The 22,993-nt window shown below is 36.0% G+C and overlaps 1 protein-coding gene across 1 annotated transcript in view; it reads right to left on the bottom strand.

The window, feature by feature from the left end:
- LOC123312206 (retinal guanylyl cyclase 2-like) overlaps positions 1–22,993 on the bottom strand; it is a 147,849-nt gene that overhangs the window by 122,494 nt on the left and 2,362 nt on the right. The window contains exon 2 of the mRNA XM_044896503.1: positions 3,526–3,812. Within this exon, the coding sequence (XP_044752438.1) occupies positions 3,526–3,706 (181 nt within the window). The 5' untranslated portion in view covers positions 3,707–3,812. The remainder of the gene's footprint in view (positions 1–3,525; positions 3,813–22,993) is intronic.

Raw genomic sequence — 22,993 nt, 5'->3', positions numbered from 1 at the left:
TTTTTTCCAGTCGATTCGTAAGTTTTTTTTATATTACAAATTGCAATAATTTTACTGTTTCAAATGCAACACCCAGTACTTCATTACATCATTTAATAGCATTCTTTGAGAGCTAAGCACTAAGGCGATATACAGTATCTATCTGAGTCAGCCTTTGGTAAACCACTTTCAAGCTCTTGTTGGCTGAAGAAATACATCGACGAATGTGCTAACAACTCACCGAATTATTTCCTTCAATTCGTTATTCGGGCCCAGTTTTTGCCCAAAACAAACGAAAATAAGGGCCATGGCAGCAGAAGGGTCACCCAGTTAATAATCCGCACCCTCCCTCTCGACATAAATAGGAATTATGGTGTGACCCCATTTTTGTGAAGAACGAGTGTGAATTTTCCCAATGTAAAAGACAAATCAGCCGTTTTCTGGAGACAAAACTGTCGAGATCGTTTTCTAAGAAGAAAAAGACCAGCATTACTCGCCTTCCTTACTACTGTTTGCCTCACTTCTCGGCTACAATAAATGACGAACGATAAATTTCGATGAATCCTGCCGTGAACTCAGTGCCGACTAAAACAACGGCCTCGAAGACTTATGTACTTTTCCGGGGTACAAATAAAATTGATTTCAATTCAAAATACATTGCCCGGAAAAGGTCGACTGACATTTTCGCTACCGCAATTTTATACCTCCAGGGTATCTGAAATTGCATCCGTCACTCGTATCTCAAACTTGCTTTTCACTGGACAAGGAATGTTATTTTTAAGATTAAAGAAAATTTATTCGCATGAAGGATAGAACTTAAATCTTCAATTTCATTAAAAACATCCAAGAAGAGCAAAACAATAAACAAAATTTCTCCTCAACAAAAAAAACTATTCCTCTTTTAAGTTTCGAATTCCCAACCTAGCAAACAACCATAATAAAGATCACCGATGAGTTTGGAGGAAGTTTCAGGACTTTATATTATGTTCGCGCTTCTCCCTCAACCAAAGAAAGAAAAGAAACCAAAAATTAAACTTTACACTTTTTTCTGCGATCGTCGCTCACATCTGGTGGTACCTGTGAGAGAAAGTTAGGTATACAGGTTGTCCGCCAGAAAAAGGCCCTATACCTACCTTATATGCGAATCTATAGGAACTACCGAATAAATGAGTGAAATATGTTCTGGATCAATCAGTCTTCAATAATTCATTAGTACTGTACGACTAATTCATTTGTATACAGAGTGGCAACAAAGTTTTCTTTTTTGAATGGAACACCCTATATTTCGTTCAACATTTGGATAGATATTAAGAAGACGAAATCAAATACATATAGTTTTATGGGTTCCAGATTGCCCGTTTCGGATTTATTGATAATTTCCATAAAAATGGTCCAATATTCAAAACACTGTAAGTAGGTAATCTTTCTAGCCCTCGAGTTGCAGTTTTTGCCAAAAAAAATTTGGAATATCTAACTTTGATCTCTTTTTATAAACATATCATCTGAGAGCTCGAAAGCAGTATTGCCATAATGCCATATGACAGGAATATACAGGGTGTTTCATGAGTCGTTGGCCATATCCTAATGGTGAATGCAGGTCATCCAGGTCTTTCAGAAAACTTTTTTTGTATCTTATGGCTATTCGTTTCGGAGATACGGGGTGATTCATGAATATTGGCCTAAATTTGCGATAGCCATAACTCTGGACGGCAAAGTCCGATTTTGATCAAATTTCATGGGTTTGTCCACTTCAGAATACTCTTTCAAACGGCGCATGAAATATCAATATTTTCAGGGCAGTACTCAGAATATCGTGATTTTTCATTCAAGCCCCAAAATTTATATTTTTCACGTACCTCACAGAAATTTCCTCATTGCCCTGAAAAACTACATAATTTATTCTAGGATATCCAATTTTCACTTTGCATGGCACACTTGTCACAAAGGAATAGGAGCCGGACGAATTCATATTTTATGTCATTTTTTCGAAATGCGGTCCTGTTTTTATTCCTTCGGTAATAGTATTTATTGTCCTTTGCCGTGATTCTGAATTATTTTAAATTCTGTTCAATTCTTCTTCATTTTAAACCCCCAACACATACTGAGTGTTCGTAAAAAAGTGTTTAAAAGTATGCAAGGTCGAGCTGTGAATTTTTTTGGAATTACATATTGAATTTACATACAAATGATGTAAACTATCTTGGAAAATATAATCCGTAAGTATATTTGCTTCATAAAACACATAAAATTTATTCTTCAACACTGAAAATGTACTATCATAAGAGATGTTCCATCTCGACACATTTCCTAGCTCTTGAAATCAGATTATTTATTGCTCTATTTATCATATAGGGATTTTGTTTAACTTCTGCTTAGGCTTCTTATATCCTCTGCCGCAAATGCTCCCGTGAAGTTAGAAGTGTCTGTCACTTTTTCACGCACACTCAGTACTGAGGGTTTAAAATTAAAAAGAGTTGAACAGAATTTTAAAATTTTTTAATTCTCGACCGAAGACAATGAATAATATCACCAAAGGAATAATATCAGGACCGCATTTCGAATAAATGACATAAAACATTAATTCGTTCGGTTCCTTCATTATTGTTTTATGAAAGGAAATGAAAAGGTCTTTCGGAAGAATAAATTTTAATGGTTATGTCTGTTATGAAGTAAATATACTTACGGGTTACGTTTTTCAAGAGGGTTTACATCATTTGTATCTAAATTCAATATGTCATTTCAAAAGAATTCACAGCTCGACCTTGCATACTTTTAAACACTTTTTTACGAACACTCAGTATGTGTTGGGGGTTTAAAATGAAGAAGAATTGAACAGAATTTAAAATAATTCAGAATCTCGGCAAAGAACAATAAAAATCATCACCGAAGGAATAAAAACAGGACCGCATTTCGAAAAAATGATAAATAAAATATGAATTCGTCCGGTTCCTACTCCCTTGTGACAAGTGTGCCATGCAAAGGGAAAACTGAATTCCTTAGAATGGGTTATGAAGTTTTTCATGGTAATAACAAAATTTCTGTAAGGGATGTGAAAAATATAGATTTTGGAGCTTGAATGAAAAATCAGGATATTCTGAGTACTGCCCTGAAAATATTAATATTCCATAAACCGTTTGGAAGAACTTTCTGAAGTGAACAAACCCATAAAGTTTGATCGAAATTGGACCTTGCATTCCAGAGTTATGGCTATCGCAAATTTAGGCCAATGTTCATGAATCACCCCGTATCTCCGAAACTAATAGCCTTAGGATACAAAACAAGCAAGTTTTCTGAAAGGCCTGGATGACCTGCATTCACCATTGAGCTATGACCAACGACTCATGAAACACCCTGTATTACCTTGCTGAGATTAATTGATAATTCTCTGCATGGACGACACTTTCGTTTAAAACATGAAAACTTTCACAGAAATTCCCTTTTATAAACGAGATTCGTGTAATTTTTCTGCCATGGTGTGACCAAAAATAACCCATTTCCATGATTATAGCTATCTGTAAGACTCCTCTATATATTTTTTCAACTTACCATTAACAACCATTATCTTCAGGTTGTAATCCTGAAATTCTTCCTTCAGCCAGTCTAGGTTACCCTGGGGAAGTGATCGCTCGGTGAGGACTACTGTGGTGTGGGGTGAAGCAGTGCTGTTATCGTGTGTTTGCACCAGCCGGGTACAGGCCAACAACCCCATAAGGAGAAGGCCAGACATGTCACCCTCTTCAACGAGGCATGGCACTTAGTGCCGCAACGGGCTCAACTTGGATCTTCCTGCATGTTTCTGGCCCGTCTTACGTGACAGCCGGCATTACGATCAACTGTTGAGAAAAATTAATGTTTTTGAACAGTGAATACTCGAGAAGAATTGTAATAGTCTCGCTAGAAAACAGTATAAGCAAAAATCAGATATATTCTTTAATTTCATTATTTGAATTGAAATTATTCATTATTTAGACACATTGCATCGTAACTGCTGCCTAACGATAGAGTAGTTTTTATGTTACAGTCTATAATATTCAATGGAAATACCACAAAATACAAATGAAAGAAGACTGGCGCCTACGCCATTTTGTAACCTTCATATACCTAAATTTTTGTTATTTATATTGAGCACCTCTAACTGAAAAATTCTCAATGTATAATGAAGATTATATATGAAGTTTGTTCTAAACCAAGAAAACAGTACGTCATTTTACAACTCCATTAATTAATTTTTCTATACCAGGTGTTTCAGTGGAATCAGAGTGAATAATAAATTCTCAGGCCCGGATCTAGGGGGGGGGGCAAGCGGGGCGCTTGCCCCGGGCGTCAGCTTAAGGGGGCGCCAAAATCAACCAGAGGTTGAAATTTTTTTTTTTAGTTTCTCGGAAAAGATTAATTTCCTAAAGCTAAAATCGAAACTGTAGAATAGAAACATGATAAACCATCACTATGCCAAAAATCTTCAAAATCAATGAGGGATCAATTAACTGTATATGTATTATTCAGTCATCTAGGAATGACCGCCACACTTGGGTGAAATAGGTTAAAAGATGGGATATGTCTACAATGTGTCGCAAGCATAGAGCCAGTAATTTCTTTGCCTGGGGAATTACCGACTCATCCCCATTTCATCTGGAACTAAGGGCTACGCCCTCGATTTAGTAAATACAACAATATTGGTGGAAATCGTAGAGATCGAAAATTTTTCAAATTTTCCATACTGTATGGATTTTTTGAAAAATATTTTTGGTCCCCGATCAAAACCAAATTCGTACTGTACACTAATACGAGGGCGTAGAACACGAATATGCAAACAGATATTTTTTAAGAATTGAGTTTTCAAGTTATGGTCCATGGAAAATCGGAAATTTTGGAACATCGCGGAAAAAATTATAAAATCTAAACTGTTAGCCTAGTTGCACACACACCGATTTTGGACGGCCGATTTTTTATCGGTCGTCCAAATTCCAATAGTGAACCACGTGTGGGAACGGGACCTTGCACATACGCCGACCACTGATCGGTGACGGTAAAATGCCGGTGAGAAACCGTTCAATACCGGCAATACCGGGATGTAGTGGCGTGGTGCGTGACTAAGTACACGTTTGTTCTAGCACCGATTGTTTACCATTGAACTCAAGAAGGAGTTCTTTCTTTAGTTCAATGTTTTTTACCGACCATTTCAGTCGAATTCGTTTGGCTGATCGTTTGGCCGGTAAAAATCCGGTGAGTGTGCTAGCAACTGCTACCGATAAAATATCGGCCGATTTTATTCCGGGCCGTCCAAAATCGGTGTGTGTGCAACTAGGCTTAGCGGTAGATGAACGAAGTGTGGTTTTTTCTATTCGCAAAGAACCAATCTATCACAAAAGATCAGCATATGACTAGTGGGTAAAAACGATAGGTGAGCGAGGGTTGCAAACGACATTCTTGTAAAAACAAACTTTTTTATTTTTCGAACGATTTCAACCCGAGTCATTTTTTATACAAATTCGTGGACAAAGATTACGAATAAGCAACTAGACTTTTCCTTAGATGAGTACTTTGGGAAAAAATAACTTTTAATGGAACAATGGGAAAAAATAAGAGTCATTTTTTTCCCATTTTAGGAAAAATCTAATTGCATATGCGTAATCAACGACCTCGAATTAGTGGAAAAATATCTCGGGTTGAAAATCGCGATGACGAATATGCAATTATATGTTTTTTGAGAACCTTAGAGGGAGGGGGGGCGCCATCATGAATTTTTGCCCCGGTCAGAAAAAATCGTAGATCCGGGCCTGTAAGTTCTTCATTCTAAGAGTGGATATCTATTCTGAGTAAGCAGTTTTCGGTTTTTTTCACCTCACAACTCTGCTTACAGTGTATTTCAAAAGCATTTTCCATTTGTTCTTTGGTTGGCAACTTAACAGTCATTCTGCCAAGCTGCTAAACATCAAAGCAACAGATGGATCAGGGCACAGGTGCATAAGCATTTTAATACTTTATTCGAATTATTTTGGATTGCCCAACTCCTCTTTCGGTGTTTGGCACCAATATTAAAAATATTTTTGGAATACTTCCAAAGATACAGATAAGATCAATTTGAAAACCTAGTTATAAAAGAGTGTTTTGTAATATTTTGAATGTTAATGCAAAATTCGACCACCTGGCAGAAAGTTTTTGATATACAGCATTTGTAGGACATTGTTTAAAGGTTTAAAGATATAACCTCAAGAAATTCTCGCACACTTTTTATCGATACTTTACTAGTAGTAAGCCTCTATATCATGCTTCCATATTCATAAACAATAAACAATTAATAAAGTTTTGCCATAGAACTCAGCTGATCCTAAACCTTACCTGGAAAATTCTAGTCCAAACTCTAGTTATGGTATGCATGAATTGAAAATTACTGCAGATTCTTTATGACCGATTCTAACCTAATTGTTTGAGACCATTTCCTGTAAAAAATTACAAACATCTCGCTAAAATAATAATACCACTCTGGTTCCTATAACAATCGCTGAAAAACGCTCAACACCTGTTCGCTATGAGATCATTTTTCCTATTCAAATCATAATTTTTCATCCGAACTGTGCACCTAAATCGAGAAAAAACAAGTCATATATCTAACTGTAGAAAAGATTAATCTTCATCATATTGTGCTCTTCTACAGCAACAGCATCAATATGACTTGCGGACGACTTCATCTCTCATGAACCCTAACTATAATGTAGGTCGCTAAATTATTGATGAATACTGGCCCATCTCCCTGACACTGACAGTTGCTTTGATGAATCTGCTTCAAAGGACTGAAATGCACCCATGAAATAGACCTCATTCATGCGTTTTGTTTCGCATATTTCACACCGCAGTTCATGGGTTAGTGTACGTGTTAAATAGAGCAAATGTCAAATTGTCCACTGTCTTAGCGGTCATTATAATTATTTCCTAATATAGTCTATTCAAGAATGATTGACATCCCAGTAGGTCTTGAAAGTCCAGACACAGCTTAAAATCTGATCACGAAAGAGCTTCAACAATTTCTGTAGTTTGATCACAGAACTGGAATATGTAAATATATCCTAGGAAAGCATTTGAAAATAAAAAATATTCTACTTCAGAGCATATTAATCAGTATTCTGAATTGATACATTAATGTTTACAATTTGTACGAATAAATTAAGGACATAATCAGCAGTAGGTACACAATTCAAATTTTTGATGGTCAGTGGCTCGGTACATAGATTCACATATGATAGGTCACTGATGTTTATTCACAATACCAACCTTAATTCCGCATAACAAAATCTCAACTTATGGGCTATTACCAACTTAAATTCGATTTTCCATAGCCACCGGAGATGTCAATCATTCTTGAATGGACTATATTTGAATTCTTAATTGAAAACTGATTGGCAGAATCCTCAACGAACATAAAATTAACACCCAAAGTTAAAGCTGTATTCGGGTTTGGCTTTCGGACAGTCCGAAAATGGTTCAAGAACTGCGCAAAGGATTTTATACTAGGACGCAACAGTTTTGCGCAGTTTTAGAACACTTCTCGGACCGTCCAAAAGTCGAACCTGAATACAGCCACTGTATCCTATGAAAATAGTAAAATAGACAAGTATATTTCAACAAATTGAAAATTCACCTAGTTATACCAAAAAATATAACATATTTCACAAAACATGAGTAATAAGGGATTAACAACAGATTTAAGAGTTAAGGTTTTACCGTTCCTTTATGATGTTCAAAGACTTATAATAACATGGACTCTGCCTGTGAGAGAGAGGTCGGTAGGTTGAATAAGATGGAGAGTTTGTGGGCAAGCTGTCAAAAGGTTATAGAACACAAGTTCATGCGAAAATTTTCTTTAATAAATTTTCAACAAGCTTCCGAGAAGACACACAGGAATTCCAAAGCATTCCTTCGAAATGAATTTTTTAAAAAATATGTGAGTTTTATTCAAGAATAGATGTAATGAGATTAGTAATCAACGTATCAACACCTTGTGGGCAATGTCTGCGAAAATTGTAAAAATTTTCCATAATAAATGTTCAACAAGCTTCCGAGAAGGCAAACAGGAATTCCTCAACATTCCTTCGAAATGGAAAATATAAAAATTATGTGAGTTTCATTCAAGAATAAATATAATATGAATAATAATCAACGTATGAACACCTTGTGGGCAACGTCTGCGTCACATATTTGTTTATATTTATCATATGATTTTGACATTGCCCACACGGAATCAGTTCATCTCTTTCTTATTCGATTAGAACGCATAAGCTTTTCTCTCTTTAATGCACCCAACCTCTCGATCTACTGAAAAGTCACGTGACAGTGAGTCCATGTATTATAAGTCTATGATGATGTTATAGCCGACGAAATACATTCTTTTCCAATTTACTGCATTTATTATTTATGCTGATGTGAGTGTTTTTTATTGTTTTGTTTTTTCCAAAAGTCATGGAAGCTTCCTCTGCTGACATTCAAAGATTTCATTCATCTGTATGAAGTAGGACTTATTCTTCTGATCCTTAGGTGAACAATTCGAATGAAGGGAAAGCTGTGTCTCACAAATCATACGTGAAAATTTCAGAGGTGAAAACCACGTTGAATAGCGTGTTCGTGCCTTTTCTTCTCAGCTCTGAAAACAACCATTAAACGGAAATTTATCAGCGGAGTTGTCTGCTACAAAAGCCGACGTTTCGCCGCGTGTAGGAACAAAACCTTCATCAACGTCTAACGACTTATTAGCTCAATGATGAACAGCATTTAACCCAAAACAATTATGTTGGGACCCTCTCGAGTGGAAATCATTAATCAGAGCCACTCATCGAATGGTTCCCCATCACAAAGTAAATGAAAGCGTTAGGAACTTTTCAATTTGGCATACAGACACTCTCGAGAGCCTCTAAGGTTGTCGATCTGTAATGGCCTCCAAAGTTTGTCGTTTGAAACGAAGAGAGAGGGTCAAACATCAATTACTATAAAACATTGAGACAGTTTGCAAATTTCACTTCGAGTGAATTTCCCGAAGAAAAATAACTCCTCTTAGCAGATAGATTTCCTCATGAATAATTCAAAGGTTCAGTTTTGCCATACCTCGGAATAGCAATAAGCTCCTCCATGTCTCCATTATGTGCGAAAGTTTGGGCAATGAAGTGTATCCTTGAGAGCAGGTAACTTCATTTCAGGCCCTGCATCTTATTTATATTTCCGCTGGGATACGATTCGATTACGAGGTGGAGATTGGTTTCTATCCTCAACGGTCACTTCGTCTACCCTTCAAGAACTTAAAATACATATTTACTGACCTGTATAAGTATAAGAACAGAGCAATACTGATTAGGTACGTAACCAATATCCCAAGTTTCAAAATATGGTTATCCACCAGATTCCGGGGGTATAGCTCCGCTATCTTGAATATTTTATATAGGCAATTTTTGGTTGAATGACTTATTTCGATGACTTCTACCTTATATAAAAGGCACGCCCTTGTAAACACCCTTTATGGGCAGCAGAGCCATTTACACAACATGTACAAAAAAAATGCGCATAACATAAATAAATCCTACTTTTTCTTCCTCAATTTATGACCGAAAAGTTCAATGACAATTTCACATTTGTCTCTTCTTCTAATGAGAGTCAACTCCTTCTGATAAGAACTTTTTAAATATCTACGGATTCTGGAACATGAATTTGTCTCCCCCAAAATTTGATCAATTCCAAACGTTTCCCCTTAAAAACCTCTGAAAATTTCTTTTCCGGTAGATAAATGAAAATTTTGCATCAATTCGTTCAGAATACAACCGGTGCAGAGAAAGAAGAAGATGAGAAAGGGAGGAAAATAAGGATAATATTCAAGGGTTTGTCAAATTCTTATAATAAAAAAGAGGTAAACTTGAAGATGCTACTTGACGTATCAAATAAAGAGCAATTCAAAACTTGAAAATCATTTCGAATACAGAAATATTAAGTACTAGCTGACCCGGCAAACCTAGTTTTGCCATTTAAATTATTTCTAGGGTAGATAATAATAACGAACTCATCGTGATTGTGTGACAATGTGGCATATGAGTAAAGGAGACGTGCTGTGGATGATATTCCATAAACAAAAATGTGTTTCCCTTCAACATGTAGATTACTTTGTTATATTACAAGGTAAAATAACACACAATCAGGTCGATTCTGTTCGCATCTTGTTATAACATTGCTAAATCTACAACATTGTTATAATTATACAATATAGCAATATGACTGAGCGGACGAATATTCTGTTTCACCGTTTATGGAAGATTGGTTATGAGTTTTGGCCATAGCAATATTTTTGAAAAATAATCGAATGTTTGAGCTGACAACACTGTTTTGAAGGGTAAGATTCTCATTTCATAGAAAAAAACACGTAATTCTATAATTGTTCTATGGAAAAGAACCATAAGTTGTGTTTAATCAAAGAGCATCATCAAGTGATACTCTTTCTTTTAATGTTTTATTCGGTATTTGGATTGTGAGTTTTCGGTTGAGCTGTGCATCATGTCATTTTCTATAAGAAAACAACAAAAAATCAGATGGAATTGATTTGATAATCAATCTCCTAGAGATTTTCTATGGATTTTCACCCACTTGTAGGTAAAAAGGAACTGTATTTTTACTGGTCGGTTCCTCAATCAATCTATTCAACTCTTCTTTGCTTATTCAAGCGAAACAGTTCCAGAAACTTTTCATTAGGCAATTCAAATGGATTACTGGTGTCCCTAATATATCGAAATTGTAGTCTCATATTTCCGCTATAAATGAAAAGTTCAAGTGAAGGTTTCCAAAAAATTACTGAAACGAAGCATGTTTATAATTACTTGCCTGTTTTCTAAATTTCCAACGCTTGGAAGAAATGTAAAAACAAGAGATTCACTGCCCTTTTCAACTTTGTTATGAAATAGCAAGTACTTAAATGATATTGCTGATATAGCAAACTGAAATAACAAGATCTTCTAGAAATTGACAGATCATATGGCTCAAAATCACTGATTAGAATACCAGTTTTTTAAACTTTGCTGTGATAGCAATATCTTTTCTATAACCATATTACTATTTCCAAACAGAATCGACCTGAATATCTAAATTATACTTTATTGCAATGCCCTATAGTGTACAACGTTGTCGAAAACCTATAAGTACTCTATGATTGCTCGATTGGTCGTAAGAAAAAGGAATGCCTTTTTTTCTGTTCTGTACAATTTTTTTGGGAATATTTTGTTATATAAGCCTTGCCCTAACAATAATAAACACAACAAAAAAAGAATTGTCCAATTTGGTGCGATCGTTTGAACAATAAAGCATTTTGAAGTAAACCATAGATCCTCTTTTATTAATATAGATGGGGAGTCCGGGAGAGTTGAACCCCTTTTCACTCTGAATCCACTTAAGTTTTATCTGTAAATGGTAGCAACTCACTTTGCTTGAAGATATCATGCCCAAATAGGTAACGATAGATATAATAGTAGAGAGATGGTGAGGAGAACATTTTGAGTACAGCAATTATTTTTTTACGAATCGAAAATTGGCTCATATCTCCCAACCCATATGAGAGTTGAACAGGGGGCGAGAGACTTGACCATAAGTTTGTGTATCAGGAAAAACATTTAAAGAAAACAATTTCCAATGACTAAAGATTGTCCACGTCAGGGTTTTCATCATCAGATGTATCAGCGTATGAAATAAATATTTTCTATTTCAGAGTGACTCTCACTTATTTACGAGATGTTTTTTACTTTTTTGAACCTTTGTATATTTTTTATATTTATGTCTATTATTCAATTTCGATTTTTTGAAGCAAACTATTATCTAAGCTCAGTGTGGGAAACTTGGACCACTGATTATGTCTCCCGAACATAGCATGGGTCAAGTTTCTCCACTACCTTTCAGCCTATTCAACAGATGTTTTCTTGAAACTTTTAAAACTATTATTAAAAAGGCTCATCGTTTGTAAAAAAATATTAATCGATGAAAGCAATAAAACTAAATAACACCACGCACCTATTAAACTTTCAGACAGTGTAACAAACAAAAATAATTGAATTTCTTACTTCCTAACAACAAAATCACATTCAACACTCTCACTCCCGATCTGTTCTGCTGGCGGCCAAAATGGAGCCGCCACTAGTTTTGCCTTGTTCCTTGTTCCTTGTGCAAGCTATTTACGATACCTGTAGCGCGAAATTTGAATTAAAATATTTGGGGTGGTTCAAGTCTCCTACCTGAGCAAGTCTCCCAGACTCCCCCTACCTATCATCATCGAATTATTGGACTTAACTTGAAGATTGAAAAACACTCCATCAAGAAAAGAATCCCTATTACTTATAAGAATTTTGTCTGTAGAAGTAAACTGAAGAATGAAAAGCAACAAGATATTTCACGATTATTCACCTAAGACCTGAAAATTTATAGTAAAAAAAACATATTATACACTTGTCTTCCCAATAATCTTACGGTTATCCACCCCTAGCTCCCTCAAATTGAAAAATGTCCATATTTCAACCAACCTTGTATCCCATTAGACCCTGTTTGAGGCGGGTTTTTCTCTTCCAGGGTCGTTCCCTTCCATATTTAATTTAAAAACCTCTTTCGCCTGTTGATCTCTCATATCACATGATGTGCTCTGCTCTCATTCTGGTCCAGCGACGACGTCTATTTACCCAACCGGAAATTCCATGGACACAAATTGGAGCTACTAAAATATTTTCAGCGGAACATTAACCGTCATCCAGGAAGGTTGGGTTATGACCCATCCGTATTTTTCATATCCCCAAGTGGGTATATATGTATATATAGGACAGGTGGTTAGGAAATCTAGTCCAATTTACTGCTTCAATTTTGCAGGATAATTCTTCCTCTGGTGGGCATGAGAGAGCCAGGGACAGACGACAGGCCCCAGGATGAAGGGGTTTTTTGAATGACAACCCTAAATTTTGCACGATAAATGGATAGACGTTGTGTTACTGGGGAAAAATTGATTTTTGATGAGATTTTTTCATGAAACCCATAAAACTATGAAATCGGCTATTTTATCATAGGGATGAAATGGTTAAAGTTTTCGAATTGGAATTTCCGCTTTTTCCATCTATTTTGATGTCCAGTGATTAATATTTTTGGAGTGTCATCAAAAACTTGCTATTTTTGAAGAATTTGGTCAAAATTAATGAATTATATTATCTCTCTGACTCTGAACTGAAAATCACAATTACAAAAATAAATGCACATGTACCTTATTGATCTTTTTTTCTTTCACGAATTCTAAGAGGAAGGCATGTTTTCGATAACACTTCAAAAACATCAATCACTGTTGAAGTGATAGAGTCATTCGGGGCAACTGTGCGCACTTTTGCCTTTCAAGCCATACCCTGTTTCAAATGTTGAAGCTAGGAAAATTAAAACATATTCATAAGATAGAGAATTTTCCAATCTATAAAAAAACATCAAAAAGCAAAAAAACAAAATCGTTTTTTTTTCCGCAAAAATAAATTTAATAGTGAAAGTCGGAGTGCGTTCACATGACCCGTATTGCGGGTAAGTGTGCGCACCCTCACGGGGTAAGTGAACGCAGTGCTTAGTGAACCACACAATCAAAACAAATTACAAAATAATATCATCAAAATGTTACAATATTAGAGAAATGCTGTTTATTTTCAATACAGAAGCGCCTTTTACAAGCACTGCATTATTGTTCGTGCCACCATTCCTGGTGAACACAACACTTGATACATTCCCCTGTTGGTGGCTCTTCATATTTTTCTGAACAAATAGAACAATATTGATCTAGTCTTAACCAAGAAAATCAACAATGTCATAATTTATTCCTCAGTGAACTAATGCCCATATAATGAATCTATGCGCACACTTACCCGCGCACACTTTCCCCAGTAAGCCAAAATTTGAATTGACGTTCTTATAGAGTTGAGCAGCTAAGAGAACCTAAAATTTTTCATTATATATATTTAGATTAATATGCGCATGATCGAATAAAATATTGTTTAACACTGTCGGACTCAGAACTTGGACCTGGCAAAATTTGCAGAAATACTAAAAATTAACAAGATAACTAGTGAATTTGATTGATTGCAAATAAAAAGTTAACGAAACGTCGCACGGCGCACTCCTATGAAAAACTGATTTGGCGATTCTGCGCCCTTGCTTCACCCAAATGAACCCCTCTTTCATACATTGCATAGTCGAGATATACGCAATGCGCACACTTACCCTCTGCGCTCAGTTACCCCGAATGACCCTATGCCATAATGACCTCAAAATACATTAAAAAAAAGTATAATTCAATATTTTCGAGAAGAAGGGTTGATAAAAATCGCATCAATAAAAATCATCCTTGGCAACAAAAGGTCCATCCATATCTGGCACAAAAAAACAACAACCCTAGTAAAGAGTACATGACAAATAAACTTGAAATGTTGGATATTTCAAATTAAAATTGACCTTTTCAAGCACCTTTACAAAATAGTGAATGTAGAAGACATAAATTTTATGCGTTATTTTTCTACCTAAACATCAGTCATTTCATTTATTTATTTTTATTAATAACCAGGAAACACAACAGGACGAATTCAAATTAATGTGTTTGACAAATATTACACATGAAAGAATACAATGAAGAGACAAAAATATTGAGTACCTATGTATAACAAAATTCAGATTCCACAAAGGATAAAGAAAAAGAAGAACGATAACAGTCATATGACTCCGATACACATACGATGTAAAAATGATGATTACTCGTTACTCTCAAGATTAATCCAAGAATTCTGAAAGCTCTGGCAAAAAATTTGCTCAATGTGAGTGGCAAACGATAATTTGTAGTCCTTAGTTATCCCCAGATCCCAGATCTCTCAGTTCCTCCGTTCATCCAAAAGAAATCCCCCCCCAATAAATAATGGATGAACTATAAAGATTTTGTTTTTGGTATATGTTATGTGATAACATTTGTTCAATTATTCAGAGAACCCAAGCCCTGAGGCACACCAGATGTAACATCTACCACATTTGAGTAAACTCCATTTATTACAACATACTGTCATCTATTCAACAGATATGATTCGAGCAAGTTCAAAAGCGCTCCAGCTATACCGAAAAATCGAAGAACCCTTAGAAGAGTGGTGAACTTTATGGAAATACTTTGGCCATGTCAATGTGAACCGCATCAACCTGAACTTTCGTCAGTAACGATCTTCCCTCAAAGAATTCATGCTGATGAAGTGTCAGCTGGGGTCCAATAAAACTAAATTTTTTTTTCTAAAATGGCAAAAGGTTTCATTTAATCCTCATTCGCCTTTTCCACCAGTATATTCTTCATAAGAATGAATTAGTGGAATCAATACTATTCCATAACATTCCATGGATCTCACAGAAAAGCTTCTCTAGTCTATACCCTTCAAATCTTATATGATAAATTTCATTTTGCCTTATTTACAACCCCCGTATCTTCTTGGAATATATCTCATCATATTTACGACATCCTAAATAATTTATACGGTTGTTTTCCGCCGACAATATGATCAGAAAAGAAATATTCTATCGATTTGCAATAAAAGGGAGAGTTATTCAACTCTAAGATATAAATTCCGGTGAGGTACATTCGACACGATATAGGTCGTCACAACAAGACGCTTCTTCGCCGAGTTTAGTCACGAAATCGTAAACCATGATTTGTGGGTCCTAGTTTTTCGGCGAAAATCCCCTTCATTGATGAAATTCCTGCTATATGAACAACGCTGTCAGCACACTAAAAGGTCAGTGACAATATTTGAAACCACGCATTCGCTTCTCAATAAAAATAATATGCATTCAAGCGTAAATGATGAAAGCGAAATTTCAATAATTTCTAGTAGTAGGTACTGATAGATTTCCAAGAAATAATTTCTCCAAAAGGAGTTATCCCCTTTTCCACCTTTCAAGTCTACAACAAAGCAAAATTTACTGAAACAAGAAAGAAACAAGAGTAAGGTACTATTAGTTACTGCATGCAAATAAAAACCTTAAAGATCACAAACATTACGTGATTTAAATTTCAAACTGTTTTCACTGAATGGCCAAATTCCGAATTCATCCGCGGAGTGCAAATAACTTGGTCTTCCAGACGATAGCAAGCTCAAGTGGAAAACACACATCGGCCAAAACTCTTCTCAAGGCTACAGCTGCCATTTGGACATGAAAAAATCTATTTGGGAGTTTTGGGTGCTAAAACCGGGCCTGATACTGTAATCCTACATATGGCGATTGAGGTCGTGATTTTGAAACACTCTGTCCTTCAGCTTCCAGAATGCCCGTGATGCCGAATTGATACGGTTGTGTATTTCCGTGCAGAAGTCTTGCAGCGCGCGAGTTGTATAACAATTCTGACTCAAGTAACGAGGGCCCGACTCAGATGGAGCGACATATTTTGAGGATGCAAGACTCGAAGACTCCCCAAGATAGCTCTGTATGGCGAATTCACAGAGGGAGTTCGGAAACCAGGAAGCCAGTATAAGCGGTTTAAGGATCTACTGCATCAATCCCTAATATCACTCAATGCCAATCATAACAGGCAACAGGGAACAATTAGCGTTAGACAGATCACAGTGGAGGTAATAGTCCAAAGTAATAATGAAAACTCGAGAAAAATACACTGGCGGTCAGATCTGCTTGGTGACTATCCATGCCCGGAGTGTGAAAGGATCTGTAGGTCACGGTTGGGTCTCTTCAGTCGCAAGTAGCTTTAAGAAATTATAAGTTTGATCACACCGATAGTTTTGTTTTTGAGTCTTTTTGTAGATTTATTCTCGGAAACGAGATATAGCAATGAAATGAATGAATTAATATATGGCGATGGTCGTCAATGCATCTTTAGTACCTCTACAAAAACCGGTCACCACACGTAACCGGTCTTTGTGAAGGCTTGCATATGTTCGCGTAACAGAAGCTTTTAACTCCTACAGTGGAGATCATACTTATACTTAACCAACCTCACTTATATTACCATGTCAGGAAATGTCCTACCTCGAATCCTGGAAACACGACAGCACTTCTGAGGATTTTTCAACCACATAGACTCAAACCCTTTAACGAAACCCATACCAAGTTTATTTGATTTCGAAACAAAGCAAAGCAACAAATAGAGCCCTATGATCAAACTGCCAGAACTCCCTGCTGAATTGGAAATGTCATAACACCATGAATCAACTGGCTGGCCTCAATAGAGACATAGAGTGACTTTTTATGGATGTCGTGACATTGTATCATCGAGGGTTGATGGACGAAAATTGCACCAAAGGTAAAACCTGTTGTACCCATAGACATATTAAACACATGGACACGGCGTAGAGAGAGAGGGGGTGCGGCCGAAATAAGATAGAGCTAGTATGGGCAAAACATTCGTTTGAACTTTGTATTTATCGAAATTTTCAGAATTTTCTCATCAATTTTAGATCAACTTTGAATGTCGTATCCTTTTTCTATTATGAAAGTAATAATGGTGTCCTCGTAGAGTGCTCGTAGAGTACAAAATGAGTTGAAAAGACAGATAAAGTGAAATTTCACAGGTATAGTAACTTCGAATGTATTGATCGATTTATTATATCATAGTTGAATTATTCATTTCAAATCAATAAATGTATGTCAATTCTTTTCTCATCTAGCTAAAATAATACTCAAGAAGCACTTGAGATTAGAAGAGAAAATTAGTATGCTGATTGTAATGTCTATTTTTCAACCTTTTGATCAATATTGATCAATGAAATATTTTTTTCAGATATTGAACAAGAAATCAGAATATTGTGTTGGCTAAAAATGTGCTCGATTGTTTTTATTCAAATCAATTTATTTACAAACTTTTCATGAACTTATCTGTTGTATTTTCCAAGGAATAGTTGCCGAAAGCAAAAATTGTGCTCTTTAGTTCTAATTGGATCATTAAACGCAATCTAAATGATACTAATATTCGTTCAATTTTTTATATTCGATTATAGGTACTTGTTTTTATCTCTAACGGGCGCCAATATACAAATATAGCTCGGAAATTAATACCATCTTGCCCATACTAGCTCCATCTCATGTTGGCCGCACTCGTGGCTATTGAAACTCACTGAAAGGGCACGTCCATGTGTTTTATAGGTCTATGGTTGTACCTGACCCCTTCTGTGGCCTCGCAAAATCTCGAAATTTGTAGCAACACTCGAAACTTCTGAATATTCATAGGCTGAAGTATTCGATGTTTCTGCCGGATATTCGCAACTTGATCGGCTTCGGTTCTGTCGAGACTTCAGCTCTGGAATCAAACTGGCAGAACTATCTGCTGAATTGGAAATGCCGCAACACCATGAAGCAGCTGGATGAACCCAATAGAGTGACTTTTTATGGATACCGGGGCATTGTAGCATCGAGGGTTGATGGACGAAAATTGCAACAAAAGTAAAACTTGTTGGACTTGTCCCCTTCGGTTGTCTTGTAAGAAATCCACTTCAGGACAGCTATCTAGCAATGGGAGTAGCAAACCAAGTAACGCCAGCTACAAAAGAGTTTTATCCAGCTGTAAAGTATGTGTTTTCTTGATTTTCGATTCATGGGTGAAGGAAAACTAGATAACTTCAATTGATTCTTGAGAAATTTTGCAAAGTAGTAGGTGATGACTGTCCCAAGGCAAAACCTTTCTATATCTAGTCGATAATCTTCTTCAATTTCTACCAATTGAAATTGAGTTGGAGGAGCCCCTCTATTCTCACCATTCCTCGGTGGCGGAAGAATAGAAACTCCAGACATGAAACGCCATCCTGCATTGCCTGACAGCACACCTCTATCTTATCCTAAACAAATGGCACACGTCCGAGTTGTCCAAATAGTTTGCTCCATCGCGAAATTTGCAGCAACAGTCGAAACTTCTGAATATTCATAGGCTGAAGTATTCGATGTTTCTGCCGGATATTCGCAACTTCATCAGCTTCGGTTCTGTCTAGATTAGATTGTCAAATGAGGGTAAGGACTGTGGGGTCGATCTTTCATCATCCGATTTAACGATGTTAATAATTTCGATCTTCCCTCATTGTGCCGCTTTCGTAAGACGGCATCCCCAGGCTGAAATTTATTGTTCCTATATTCAAGGCATAATTCGGGGATATTTAACTAAGTGTCTAATATAATCCTATCAGATGAACCCTAATGAGCAGTTGCCAACATTGATTATTGGAATTTATAGCTTGTCCTATTATCAAGAGGTTTTGATTGGTGAATTCGCTAATAGTTGTTTTATATTCCACTAACTTACATGCACCCGGTGCTGAACTTGATGAGTTGAAAAGAGGAAAATGTGAAATCAGGTGCTTTTACGCAGTTGTTTAAATTCATAACCAGCTCTGTCTTCTCTCCAGGTTACGGGTACGGGCCATATTTCACTGTTGGGTTAAAATTAACAGTGCTGTGCCTAAGGTGGCGTAAGGCCTACACAGAACACAACTGGTTGTCCAAACTCTTACAAGCTCACAGAGCTTGTTAGAGGTACTTCTATACCTCAGAGAATCAGGATAATACGGAGTGTTTTCAAAGGTAAAGCTTTTTTTGGTAGAACTCATCAAAATAAGTCGTTTAACCAAAAATTGTCAATATAAAATATTGAATATGTCTGAGATACAACCACTTGAAGTTCGACAAAATTTCATTGAATTTCAAGCACGGGACTGTGGAAGGTGACTCCGGCATCGCAAAAACGAAGCAAAACATAAACATATGGCTGGACAATGAATGGTTCAGTACCAATTTCATCGGATTTGATGCATCAAGTCACTTTTGAGAGAACCATAATTGTTGTATCGTGCAATTTATGGTGGAAAAAAATGTAGAAAATCGAGGCAGTTTCTTGACGTGCTTATGTTAGTTATGTTGAAAAAGTGCTATGATGTTTCCCATTTCATCCCATTTTTACGACGATTGTTGGAATTGTCGAACAAAAAAAGATTGTGATGCCCATTGTGAAAACATTCATGAACAATTTAGACTAATGTTATTGGTGAGATTTTGAAGTATTATTCTATTTTTCACACTTGTGTCCTAAAAGTATTTTCTATCAGTTGGTGCCATGTGAGCCATTTCATAAAATCGTGTAAGTAAGTTACTAAAAAGTAATGAGAACAATTCGGCAATTCTCAGTTTCCATTTTCAATATCACGTAAAAATCGAACGAGCAAAAATATCCTAAACGAAACCACATGGTCGAATCAGGATATAAGTTTTTTCCCACTGCTTTGCGATAATTCAGCTAACAAACGGTCTAGGGTCGTACTAGGATCTATTTCAGTAATCATTTTCAATTTTTTTTCAACTTTGTCATTTCGAAAGTTTTGTATAGGTGATTTTTGGTGAAACGCTTCATTTTGACCAGTTCTACCTTTTGTTGAAAAAGAAGCCACACCTTCAAATACACCCAATGATATAATGACTGAATTCTCCATGGTTGTTTGGATCACCGAAAAATTGGTTCTCCCAGTTAGTAGTCAGAAAAATAAAGATGGGGTCGAGTTGAAAAGTAGTGATTGGCTCCGAAATAACGTATATTGAATGTTCGTACAAAATTTGTATCTCATCAGTAGCATAGTTTCTGAGAGAACAGTTTTTTCCGACTCTTGAAGAAACGAAATTGAAGATGTCTATCTATTTACTAGCGGAACTGGTGTATTCGGAATTCAAACCCACCTTGAACATTTGAAGTTCCTAGCTCTTTTCTTTCCAAAGTTATACTGGTCTCGTCTAGACGTTTGAAAATTCAAGAAATACAGACAGAGTAATATTATTTTTATGTTATAAATTATAACGGAACATTTGTCAATGATTGATTATACAAAAATGTTTCTACTAATCATTTTCTTCGAATTATTCCAATGTTTCGATCCAAACAAAGTATTAAAAAGCTTGAAAACAAAAACCTGAGAGGCAGGCTTAGATGCTAGGGGACTGAAGTTTTAAAAGTGTAGTAATCCTCATCAAAACACGACTTGCAGCGAACAAAAATTTGCTCTTCCGAAGGGTTTCGAACTTCAGGAACTAAAAGTTTAGAAACTCCCTTAGAATTCACGATCCGAGACCGTAATTAAATCTCCAGCTTCAATTCTCACTTCACTCAAAAGGTAGATATAAGAGCTTTTAACTTCCTAATTACCCCTTCTCCGTCTACAAAGAATTCTAATGGCTCGTCAAAGAAAGAGAGACACTGAATGAATCGCCCCAACTTTTCATATCTCCGAAAATTCCGCTGAATTCAATTTGGAAGAGAGGCTGCAGTTATATCGCAATCCTCATTAGGATTAATTGGACCAGATCTCTGCTCCTTGTTTCGATTGCGGTTATCAGCTGTTTTTATCGGCCCGAGGGATCGGTTGAGAACAAACAGTCTGGAACTTTTGCTGAGGAAGATTCGGATTCAGTCTCTTGATTCCTTGGATATGGCCAGATACAGAGGTTTTTATGAGGCACGTTTTCGTGCACGACAAAACGAAAATGCCACAATTATATGGCCCGAGTTATCATTTTGTTGGCAGCTTGAAGTAAGTAAGAGACTTCATGAAAGGGAGAACATTAATATAATTCAGAAGAGCACAAAACAGTCCCCAATATAGGGCATTTTTTGCTGGTCTTTCATACCTTTTAATGCGACGAAACTCTTTCGAGGAACGAAATCAATGGTTCACAATATCTGAATTCGTAAGATTTGAATTTACTCGCACATTAGTTTTGTTTTTGAAGAAGGGTCTGATATAAATAGGTACTAAGTAATGTATTATGTTACACGCAAAATTCATACCTTCGGCATTTACCCCCCATAGTGAGGGAATATTTAAGTAAAATGGTTTTATTTTTAACTTTTCATTAAAAAAATTAGTACATATTCATACTTATTTGCAGGTAAAATTATTTATATAACATTCTTCATTCAGAATTAGCATCAACTTTTTTATTGCAGTGCCTTCTTGAAAAAACAGTTTTGTTGTCTATATAAAATTGACCGTGCGAGAAGCATAGATTTTCGAGATTGATGCCGCAAACATTCAAGGACTGCCCTTGCAACTGCATTTTGTATGTTGAAATTTAGTTTATTGATATAACGTTCTTAGCAGTTGGCAAATTGATTGGGAATGAAAAGTGAAATACACTCAGAGAAATTATCAACTAGGACATAGACTTTAGAGCCTTTTCAGAAGGTGAAAACTCGTCCGTATTACTGCGTGTGAAAAAGTGACACTTTGCCCACTTGTTAGTATAACTATTTCTTATTGATTGATTAGAGCGAATTAGTGAAAAACTGCAGTTATTGACAAATTCGAAATGATTTTCGATTGATTTTCTTATGGCTAAACAGAATAATGGCCGAAGAGGTCAATTTTATTTCATGAAATTTTCAAGATGATTGAGAAATTCGCCATAAACCCTCTACGAGGAAAGTTGAGTTTTATAAGTGGCAACTCTGACTTCTAGATCCAAGAATAAATTGGCCTCTTGTAGATAAGGATGATTTGGTCATTTTTCATTATACAGGGTGTCTGTAAACAAATGCGAAGAACTAAGGGAGATGATTCCTCGATGAAAATAACAGTTGTAGTTCCTATAAATTGTTTTCGAAATCGACCTCCCTTCCAAGATAGAACCTTTGGAAGGCAATGACGAAAACAATTTTTGTAGGAAAATCATGAGGGGTTGTTATTTTCAACACCTAATAACAAAGATATGAAATCCAAAAAAAAATTGTGTAAGTTACACCTACTTAGTGCTTCATATAATGTATAGTTTCATGACTCAGTGTTTTTTAGAACCCGTAAAAAAAATTCAAAACTGTCAACTCGTCATCGCCTTCCAAAGGCTGTATTTTGGAAGGGAGGTCGATTTCGATAAGATAAGAACTACCCCTGCTTATTTTCATCGGGGAATCATTTCGATTGGAATTAGTAGCTCTGATTAGAATACAGGCATTTTTCATGCATTTTCGAATGTTTATTTCATTCTC

The sequence above is a fragment of the Coccinella septempunctata genome, chromosome 4 (assembly GCF_907165205.1).
Source record: "Coccinella septempunctata chromosome 4, icCocSept1.1, whole genome shotgun sequence".
NCBI classification, from domain to species: Eukaryota; Metazoa; Arthropoda; class Insecta; order Coleoptera; family Coccinellidae; genus Coccinella; species Coccinella septempunctata.
The sequence above is the reverse complement of the archived record's forward strand: the minus strand, read 5'-3'. Positions and strand labels throughout refer to the sequence as shown.